The sequence below is a fragment of the Oncorhynchus masou genome, chromosome 31 (assembly GCF_036934945.1).
Source record: "Oncorhynchus masou masou isolate Uvic2021 chromosome 31, UVic_Omas_1.1, whole genome shotgun sequence".
Taxonomy (NCBI): Eukaryota; Metazoa; Chordata; class Actinopteri; order Salmoniformes; family Salmonidae; genus Oncorhynchus; species Oncorhynchus masou.
The window spans coordinates 94,023,289-94,034,209 of record NC_088242.1 but is presented as its reverse complement, the minus strand read 5'-3'; the positions used below and the strand labels follow the sequence as shown (position 1 = coordinate 94,034,209).

At 40.8% G+C, this 10,921-nt stretch overlaps 1 protein-coding gene across 2 annotated transcripts; it reads right to left on the bottom strand.

Annotated features, from left to right (window-relative positions):
- Positions 1–213: 213 nt before the first annotated feature.
- LOC135524777 (dynein light chain Tctex-type protein 2B-like) lies at positions 214–6,867 on the bottom strand. 2 transcript variants are annotated; one of them, XM_064952588.1, is made up of 5 exons: positions 6,660–6,867; positions 3,896–4,029; positions 2,084–2,153; positions 1,002–1,065; positions 214–886 (listed from the first exon to the last, which is right to left on the bottom strand). In XM_064952588.1, exons 1-5 carry the CDS (start codon positions 6,779–6,781, stop codon positions 839–841), a joined length of 438 nt encoding a protein of 145 aa, XP_064808660.1. In that variant the 5' UTR covers positions 6,782–6,867; the 3' UTR covers positions 214–838. The 2 variants fall into 2 exon arrangements, with proteins under 2 accessions (XP_064808660.1, XP_064808661.1); XM_064952589.1 differs by lacking the exon at positions 6,660–6,867 and adding an exon at positions 6,094–6,507.
- Positions 6,868–10,921: the final 4,054 nt, after the last annotated feature.

The following is a 10,921-nucleotide window of genomic DNA, read 5'->3' as shown; positions in this document are numbered from 1 at the left end:
AAAGTACGCTAACGCTTCCAGGTAATTACCACAGAACATATTCACTGGGGAACTAGCTGGATAACCTAGCTACATAAAGTGCATGTATCTATGGCAACAAGATAGGAAGTTAACAATTGCTCATTTGTTTGTGCCTTCCTCATTAGCAAGGATGTCTGTATTACATTGGAAAGTCAATTGTATTACCCAATGACAAGTCAAATAGCCAATATATTTGAAATTAATTACATTTAATAACCTAATCTTGTATACAAATAGCAATAAGGGTGATGTAAAGTGACATACACTAGAAATAAACATTGGTAGACAGCATTTAACACCATGTTAAAGCTACAGTCTGCGTGTAGGTTATGCATGTTTTATTCTCAGGTTGACCTGACATTAGCATGAATAAAACAGTGCCTGTCTTGTTGTCCTCTGCAGTTATTAGGCAAGGCAACAGTCCTCTTTCTGTCAGAGTATTTAACTGTAATTTGCTGCTACTTACAACAACAAAAAAACACAACAGAGATTGCACAGTGCATCTTCTCCGGGGAAAGGGCAAGTTCTCGGCTCGAATCCACAAAGCATCTCAGTGTAGAAGTTCTGATATAGGATCTGTCCCTGTAATCCTATTCACTATGATCAACAAAAAAAAAGGTTAAACTGATCCTGGATCATCACTTCTACTCTGAGATATTTTGTGGATCTTTTTCTGTTTATGTGGATGTCTTATGTGGAGCACTCTCATTTTAAAAGTTCTTGTGTCAAAGTAATTATGCAATTACTGAAGTCATGAGTGCAAAAGTGCTTTTAAAATAGCAAAGCTATTGCAAAATCTTCCCATCTTCTTTTGTCCTCAGTAGAAATAACTGCCGAAAGCAGCCGCCACACAGAACAAACTGTCCTAGAGGAGGGAAAATAGTCATTATCACAGACGATCAAAAAATAAAAAAATAAATAAAAAGAAAGAAATAATAAACGACAATTCCTCATACCAGACTGGAAGAAAAAACACTTACATTCATGAAAATGTCCTGAGCGTAGCTGTCTGTGTCAGCATCCCAGAAACACCTGGCAGCCATCCTGATAGCAAGACAGGAAGAAATCATCAGATCCTTTTAATGAACTTTAATATAAAGAAAGAAGCTTTGGAAATCACAATACAACAACCACAGGGACCAACAGAATGCATTTTGACATTAAAGCCACCACTAGGTGTCATGTACGCTCCCCGATAAAAAAGGTACAGGACACAAGAGTTCATAGTTCCTTACAGTCTAGTTATGTTTTTAGCCCTAAAGGGTACACCACATACAACTACTACTAAAAGCTTTAGGGTACCTTTGTTCACTCTAGTGCTCAACAATGTTTCTATGAGGATAAGTGGGGTCCATAAGACTTGTGAACTAAAAAGATGGTCAGAGATGGTCTTGAAATTGGGCACACAAATAGTAGCTTGGGAGAAAGGAAAACAAACATCCTCCGTGCATATTATCTAAACGGTATAGGAGCTAGTGCCACATCCTCCGTACATATTATCTAAACGGTATAGGAGCTAGTGCCACATCCTCCGTACATATTATCTAAACGGTATAGGAGCTAGTGCCACATCCTCCGTACATATTATCTAAACGGTATAGGAGCTAGTGCCACATCCTCCGTGCATATTATCTAAACGGTATAGGAGCCAATGACACATCCTCCGTACATATTATCTAAACAGTATAGGAGCCAATGACACATCCTCCATGTATATTATCTAAACGGTATAGGAGCTAGTGCCACATCCTCCGTACATATTATCTAAACGGTATAGGAGCTAGTGCCACATCCTCCGTACATATTATCTAAACGGTATAGGAGCTAGTGCCACATCCTCCGTACATATTATCTAAACGGTATAGGAGCTAGTGCCACATCCTCCGTACATATTATCTAAACGGTATAGGAGCTAGTGCCACATCCTCCGTACATATTACCTAAACGGTATAGGAGCCAATGACACATCCTCCGGCATATTATCTAAACGGTATAGGAGCTAGTGCCACATCCTCCGTGCATATTATCTAAACGGTATAGGAGCCAATGACACATCACTCACTTGACACCTTCTCCTCGCTGCTCTCCAATTACCACTTGTACCACCAGCTTGTATCGGTCAAAGCCCACATCTGTTATTGGAGAGAGAGAGAGATCATTATCATTAAATGTATTTGTTACAAGGTAAATTGAGAAAGAAAATAACAAACCTGTCTGACAGCAAGATCCAGGATTCTTACCGGGTCCAAGTTCAACGTCTCAATATTTTGTGTTTTTAATTCACCTTTATTTTGCCAGGAAAAAAAATCTAGGTCTCAATATCTCTTTTCCAAATGTGGAAAGGCACCAGAACATCAACATTAAATGTATTTTGTAATTTGTTCTAGCAATACCGTGCATTAAAACTAAAAGCAGATTTACACCCAAGCAAGGGCACTGCGTTCATCCACCTCTGGCCTGCTCGCCTCCCTACCATTGAGGAAGTACAGTTCCCGCTCAGCCCAGTCAAAACTGTTCGCTGCTCTGGCCCCCCAATGGTGGAACAAACTCCCTCACGACGCCAGGACAGCGGAGTCAATCACCACCTTCCGGAGACACCTGAAACCCCACCTCTTCAAGGAATACCTAGGATAGGATAAGTAATCCTTCTCACCACCCCCCACCCCCTTAATGATTTAGATGCACTATTGTAAAGTGGCTGTTCCACTGGATGTCAGAAGGTGAATTCACCAATTTGTAAGTCGCTCTGGATAAGAGCGTCTGCTAAATGACTTAAATGTCAGATTTACCTAGCTCTGTGGAGACCCTAGGAACCTCAACAGTTAACCAATCCTGTGAACAGGTTAGGCAACTCGGGTGTCTAAACTTCAACAACAAAGTTAGATAAGACTGAAATTTATGAAAAGGGGCCTTGTAAACAAAAAAGGGATTAATGTAGAGATCTATGGGTTTTTAGTGAAGTCCAGCCAACCTTTCGATACAGGATACAGTGATGAGTATCAAAACCGTCACCTCTAACAAAACGACAGGCACTATGATAGATGGCATACAGAGGTTTAAGAGTAGTAGCAGCTGCACTTTGATAAATAATATCACAATAATCAAGAACAGATCAAAAGGTTGACTGAATAATCTGCTTTACTACTGCTTAGAGAAAGACACCATCTGTTTCTGTAGAAAAAGACAACTTTTAATCTTAGCTTCTCAACCAGCTCATCGAGATATGTGTTTTTATATGTGTTTATATAAATAGTGAATAGGTTCCCAAAATCGACCCCTGCGGTACACCTTTATGTACTTCTAGACGTAACACCATCAATCACGATGGCCTGAGTTCTGTCACTAAGATAATCATGAAACCATCAACAGGCGTCAGAGCTCTGACCTATCGAGGACAACTTATTCAATAAAATAGCCTGATAAACCGTATCAAAAGCTTTTGACAGGTCAAAAAAAAAAGCCCTGACCGTAATAGCGGCCGTTGTCCGGGACTAAGCCCTGACCGTAGCGGCCGTTGTCCAGGACTAAGCTCTGACCGTAGCGGCCGTTGTCCAGGACTAAGCCCTGACCGTAGCGGCCGTTGTCCAGGTCTAAGCCCTGACCGTAGCGGCCGTTGTCCAGGTCTAAGCCCTGACCGTAGCAAGTTGTCCACCGCAGGAAATCAAGAACAAGGCAGTTAATCCACTGTTCCTAGGCCGTCATTGAAAATAAGAATGTGTTCTTTAACTGACTTGCCTAGTTAAATAAAGGTTAAAAAAAAGAGCCAAAGACACTCATTACCATACATTTACTAATCTTATTAGGATAAGAGTTGATTTGATTTCACAACGTCACCCGCAGTTAGAGGCTTTGTAACGGCTGAGTAGTTTCTCACCCTTCAATTTGTCCTTTATGCAATCTGCTAATGAACGGGACAGAACGCCGACCTCATCCGGATCATACTGCACCCCAGACAGTTGTTCTCGCAGGATATCATGAATGCATTCCTTCACAACAGCTGCTTTGAACCTGAAATAAAAACAAAATGATAAAGAGAGGGAAAGACAGAGAGACACACCAGGCTGCCCTGCTAACTAATGTTAGCTAGCTAGATATTAGATAGCTAGATGGCCAACTAATTTTGTTTCATAGCTAGCTATTAATCTAGTCTACATTACAGTAAATTGTGAAACAAAATGTCTTGAACGTTGACTGCTGCAGCAGCATATCTAAAGACTGTATATTATATTGGAAAGATATTTGAGTGACCGCTCTAAAAATGTGAAATATGTCCTCAAATATGGAAGGCAGGTGGGAGGCGAGATCAGGTAGGACAATTCTAGCCAATGAGAGGGCAGATACGCATGTAAACTACAGGACATAGATAGAGGAATCATCTGTGTAGCTGAGGCTATCGCCATTTTAAAGTAGTCAATTTTATTCTTATTCATTGGCTGATTGCTCCCAACTCATGAATCCCCACACAGTTGACTACTTTAAAATGGTGGAAGCCCTCAATGGCGACGCTAAAACGGGTTATATCCATGATGAGTCGTCTATCAGATCTCTATGACAACAGGCACAACTCCGATACAAAGTTGTTTTTGGGGTAAGTTGCAGAAATGCCACGTGCATCCACTTATATCAGTAACAACCTACCTATTACCAAACGTATATTTGATCAAATAAGCCTCATGTACTGAATTAGCAATTGTGTTATTGGTGACCTATTTTGACACACTCTCATTGACCTCCATAGAAAAAGGTGTCACTTAAATTATTTTAGAGTAGCAGGTAGCCTAGGTTAGAGCCGAACGGTCGCTGTTTCCAATACTGGAGCTGACAAAGTGTGGGGGGAGAATCTGTCGCTATACACTTAGCTAACCCACATTGCTCCAGGGGCACTGTACACATTTCCATGAGGACAAATTCTTCTTCTATGGTATAATTGTGTTGTCAACAATTTGATGTGCGTTCCACCACCTACTGTGCGGGTGAATAATAAGGGTCCCAAAAAATGAATTTATGTAAGGTAAAAAAAAAAAAATCTAATATCATACAAACTATCAAAAAATAAATTAACATTTAAAAAAATAAGTTTTGATACAAATATAAATCAGGTCCCTACAAAGGCTCAATGGACCCCTGTTAGGGCAGGACATTTCCTAGCAACAATAATCCTTGCAGTGCTTCTGCCGTTTAGTCTTGGAGCCCCAAAAACTTCTCAGCTGCAGATATAATCATGTCCAGCTTCTTGGACTTCTTTGACAATTGTGCTGTACAATTAATCACTGTGGATACACTCTTCACAATGAGTGAATCCAGATCACCCGATTGACTTAAAACAACTGATTGCAATGCATCCACCACCATATCTTCAACACTATTGCCTCTTGCTCCTTTCGAGTCTCTTCACCGCCTCCACATAAGAGATCTGCTGTAATAGCCCCGATCCTTGACACCTCAACCTCCTTCACCCTAACATGATACTCAGAGGAAGTCCAGAGTTGCAATGTTTTCCCATTGACAGATTCTTCAATACTATACTTCTCCCATCTGCAAACATTTGACACGTGACCATTTCCTTCACAATTCCCACATTGTAATGTTTGGACACAAATGCTCTCACTGCACACCTCACATTAGGTAGGTCTCCTCAAACGGGTGGGTATACTTTGTGGAACGTTCCAACAGGAATCTGTTCCCAAAACTTCGTAGAGTACAAGTATGCAAACAAACAACGCATACAAAGTAGCATGATCAATTTAACTAGCTGACGAATAGGCGTCAACTTACCACGTAGCTTATTCTTAATGTTTGTCCATATGTTACCCTGGTGAGGGCAGACATTTTCCAGAATAAACGTGGTGAGTAAAAAACCTTAATTAAAAAGTCGACTCCCTACCTGGTATCTTATTCTGCCGCTATACAACTTTGTATGCGTTGTTTGTTGACAACCTTGTCATTTACGAAGTTTTTGGAACAGGTTCCTTTTGGAACGTTCCACAAATTATATCCACCCTCATCAAACAACAATAACATTGATAGGCTTCTCTCCTTCCTTCCATTTACCACACGGGTTAGGTGACGTACACTGACCACTCCTGGGATTTTCTGACGAATGTACTCGTCATCTATATCCAACGAGACTCCAGCTATAACTCATTTGGCAGGCGCCCAACTCCGAAGATCAATATGTGTTGTTTCTGACGTGAACAATTTAGCCAAATCCAGCGCACGCTTCTTCTGCTCTTCATCAACACAATTAACCAAAATTCGGCCGCTTCTAGTCACCTTGTTTGAATCCACATTGCTTCAGTCCTATAACGTTATATTACAATGGGAGTTCCCAAATGAATCTCTTAACGCAGTGCATTATTGGACCGATCCTTGTCTTCTACCACAACTTTTGCTCGTTTTGTTCCATTCTTTGATTTCACTATTTTACAGTCATTGTCACACACTTCACTTTTGGACACTTTCAGATTCAAGCAGTCGCCATTTCCTCCCAACCACTACTACCTTAACTCCTTTGAACCTCCAACGACCACCCAAATGATTTTCTTGGGCGCAGTAAAACCTCACTTCGCCTCTTCCTCTCTACCATAGCTAACGTTAGGTAGCTAACTTTACCGTTAGCATTGAGTATGGCAACTTACTTGTGATGATAATTCGGTCTAATGAGGTAAGTATTTCCTCCGGTATCTGTTCCCTCCATTTTAACTGCGTATGTATTATGGTGCGTTGGATGGTAAGAAAGCTTATTTAGCAAATAATACATAAAACATGGCAATGGAGATTGAGCTAAAGCCTCAAGATGCTTGAATAAACGTTTGCTTATGTTACCATAACAACATTTCCGCTTCCGGAAGTGTAACGAACCAAGCCTAACCTTCTCAACAGTTGTTGGAACCACAAGGTCTCGTTCAAGACTTCAAATGTTGAACGGTGTTACGACAACATCTTCCAAGAGCCAATTTGAGTTCAAAATAATTAGCCAAAAATGAAAATTATTACGTAAATAATAGTATTTATATTGTAAGCGACAGTGAAGTAATGCACATTGGGAGATTTGATTTCAATTGTATGAACAATTTAGAAAGAATTCAGTTGATATTTGCATCCAATCTTTCTTTGGTCAAACAACATATTTTCACTCAAGGTTTTTGTTCTTTTTTTCACCTTCCTTCAAGTAATCTTTTCTCTCAATTTAGGATTGGTAGTCTTGACTTGGAGGAGAGGTTAGGGGGGATGGGTAATAAAGGTAATTAGGAAACTGAAATAACTTGTTCTTTAGTATCCTAAACAACAAGTTTCCATCCCCTTCTTTCTATTTTTAATACAGTTATTTACCCCTCCCCCAACCCAAGTCCCCTTACCTTAAACCAGGGTTGTATCATATTCACAGCCCTTCCCTTTAAATGTAAACCCTTACCCTAAACCAGGTTCATATCCCCTACCCAACCCCTCCTCCACTTATTATTTATTTGTGTTTACTTTTAATTCTTTACATTTTAAATCCATAAAAGTTTGTTTTAATCAAATCAAGCTTAGGAAAAAAAAAGGAGAACTCCACCACCCTGACCCACTTGTACCTTGTCAAACATGACCTTCACCAGACCGATACATTGAGAAGAGATTGGAAAACTCTAAACAAACAACAACACGAAGAGTTATCTATCTAAAACAGAAGCTGTATGGATAAACCACTTCTCCAATATGTTTGGCTCTATAACAAAGAACAAACATCAAAAACATATACATGATCAAATAGAATCAACTATTAAAGACTACCAGAACTCACTGGATTCTCCAATTACATTGAATTAACTACAGGACAAAATACAAACCCTCCAAACCAAAAAATCCTGTGTGGTTGATGATACAGACCACAAATTACAATTGGCTATAATTAAACTCTTCATCATCCTCAACTCTGGCATATTCTCCAATATTTGGAAGCAGAATACCTGGGTAGAGGATATGAACCTGGTTTAGGATAAGGGTACAGGTTGGGAATAGGATACAAACTTGGTTTAGAATACCTGACCACTGTGACTGACTAAAAATTAAGGAAATGTTTGACTATGTACAGACTTTCTTTTGAGAAAGGCCGCCGAAAGCAGACCTGGCTCCCAAGAGAAGACATGCTATGTGCCCACAAAATGAGGTGGAAACTGAGCTGCACTTCCTAACCTCTATCCAAATGTATGACCATATTAGAGACACATATTTCTCTCAGATTACACATGTAACAGTATAACTTTAGTCTGTCCCCTCACCGGGCTTGAACCAGGGACCCTCTGCACACATCAACAACAGTCACCCACGAAGCATCATTACCCATCGCTCCACAAAAGCCGCGGCCCTTGCAGGGCAAGGGGAACCACTACTCAAAGCGAGTGAGGTCACCGATTGAAACGCTATTAGCGCGCACCACCGCTAACTAGCTAGCCATTTCACATCGGTTACACACAGAACCACAAAGAATTCGAAAACAAAACCAATTTTGATAAATTCCCATATCTATTGGGTGAAATACCACAGTGTGCCATCACAGCAGCAATATTTGTGACTTGTTGCCACAAGAAAAAGTCAACCAGTGAAGAACCATCACAATTGTAAATACAACCTATATTTATGTTTATTTATTTTCCCTTTGGTACTATTTGCACATCAGTACAACACTGTATATAGACATAATATGACATTTGAAATGTCTTTATTCTTTTGGATCTTTTGTAAGTTTAATGTTTACTGTAACATTTGTATTGTTTATTTCACTATGTGTTTATTATCGAGTTGACTTGCTTTGGCAATGTTAACATGTGTTTCCCATGCCAAAAAAATCCCTTAAATCGAATCGAAATAGAAGAGGGCATGAAGCTCTGAGATGTCACTACCAGTCCCAAAGGTCGTCGTTGCTCAAATAAGAACTGAAACGCACTCTGAGACCATCAAGACCCATGCCTCACCCCATTGGTCATTCAATAGCAAATGGGCTCGAAGCAATGCCTCCACCGCCGTGTCCAAGGATAAGCTGTCCAAAGTGGCAAAGTAGTTAGCTAGCTAGCTAGGTACTGTCGACGTAGCAGAACTAGAAAAAATTCAGCCAGCTGTGATTGACTGACAGATATCGAGCTATATACCATGCTGTATGAAAAATGAGCAGGTTAGCTAATGAATTAGATATGGCTATGAGCAGATGAAGTCTACCGTGGGAAAATGTAAAAAATAACAGTGGAGTTGTTGCCAAGATTGGGCCACTGCACTATACACTACATTGGATTTATGTACACATTTTATTTTATTTGTTATTCCCTGCTGCCAACACCAACAGCCTGACTGCCTGGTTTAGAACCAGTCCTACCTTGCCCAGTCCACTCCTTCCTCCCTGCTGCCAACACCAACCAGCTGCCTGGTACAGCCTGACTGCCTGGTTTAGAACGAGTCCTGTCTAGTCCAGTCCAGTCCAGTCCTACCCAGCCCAGTCCTGCCTTGCCCAGTCCAGTCCTGCCTTGCCCAGTCCAGTCCTGCTTTGCCCAGTCCAGTCCTGCCTCCCTGCTGCTTGCCACTCACTGCACTGGTTAACACAGGGATACATGTAACACCTTTGTAGTAATGTGACTCCACCATGAACAATTATAAGAATGAATGACACTTTGTTTTTATCTACAGTTGAAGTCGGGAGTTTGCATACACTAAGTTGACTGTGCCTTTAAACAGCTTGGAAAATTCCAGGAAATTATGTCATGGCTTTAGGAGCTTCTGATAGGCTAATTGACATCATTTGAGTCAATTGGAGGTGTACCTGTGGATGTATTTCAAGGCCTACTTTCAAACTCAGTGCCTCTATGCTTGACATCATGGCAAAATCAAAAGAAATCAGCCACGACCTCAGCATTTTTTCCCCCAACACCTGAAGGTACCACGTTCATCAGTACAAACAATAGTACGCAAGTATAAACACCATGGGACCACGCAGCCGTCATACATGCTCAGTGAGGAGATGCGTTCTGTCTCCTAGAGATGAACAAACTTTGGTGCGAAAAATGCAAATCAATCCCAGAACAACGGCAAAGGACCTTGTGAAGATGCTGGAGGAAACAGGTACAAAAGTATCTATATCCACAGTAAAACAAGTCCTATATCGGCATAACCTGAAAGGCCGCTCAGCAAGGAAGAAGCCACTGCTCCAAAAGCGCCATAAAAAAGCCAGACTATGGTTTACAACTGCACATAGGGTCAAAGATTGGACTTTTTGGAGAAATGTCCTCTGGCCTAATGAAACAAAAATAGAACTGTTTGGCCATAATGACCATCGTTATGTTTGGAGGAAAAGGGGGGATGCCATCCCAACCGTGAAACAAGGGGGTGGCAGCATCATGTTGTGGGGGTGCTTTGCTGCAGGAGGGGCTGGTGCACTTCACAAAATAGATGGCCTCATGAGGAAAGAAAATGATGTGGATATATTGAAGCAACATCTCAAGACATCAGTCAGGAAGTTAAAGCTTGGTCACAAATGGGTCTTCCAAATGGACAATGACCCCAAGCATAATTCCAAAGTTGAGGAAAAATGGCTTAAGGACAACAAAGTCAAGGTATTGGAGTGGCCATAACAAAGCCCTGACCTCAATCCCATTGAAAATGTGTGGGCAGAACTGAAAAAAGCGTGTGCGAGCAAGGAGGCCTACAAACCTGACTCAGTTACACCAGCTCTGTCTGTAGGAATGTGCCAAAATTCACCCAACTTATTGTGGGAAGCTTGTGGAAGGGTACCCAAAACGTTTGACCTAAGTTAAACAATTTCAAGTCAATGTTACCAAATACTAATTGAGTGTATGTAAACTTCTCACCCACTGCGAAAGTAATGAAAGAAATAAAAGCTGAAATAAATAATTCTCTATACTATTATTCTGAC

Excerpts from the sequence above, each read along its gene's own strand:
- LOC135524777 (XM_064952588.1), bottom strand. The coding sequence starts at position 6,781 with ATGTATTATTTGCTAAATAAGCTTTCTTACCATCCAACGCACCATAAT. Across the intron at positions 1,066-2,083 it reads CAGCGAGGAGAAGGTGTCAA|GATGGCTGCCAGGTGTTTCT; the intron begins GTGAGTGATGTG and ends TCTTGCTATCAG. Across the intron at positions 887-1,001 it reads CTCAGGACATTTTCATGAAT|GACAGTTTGTTCTGTGTGGC; the intron begins GTAAGTGTTTTT and ends TCCCTCCTCTAG.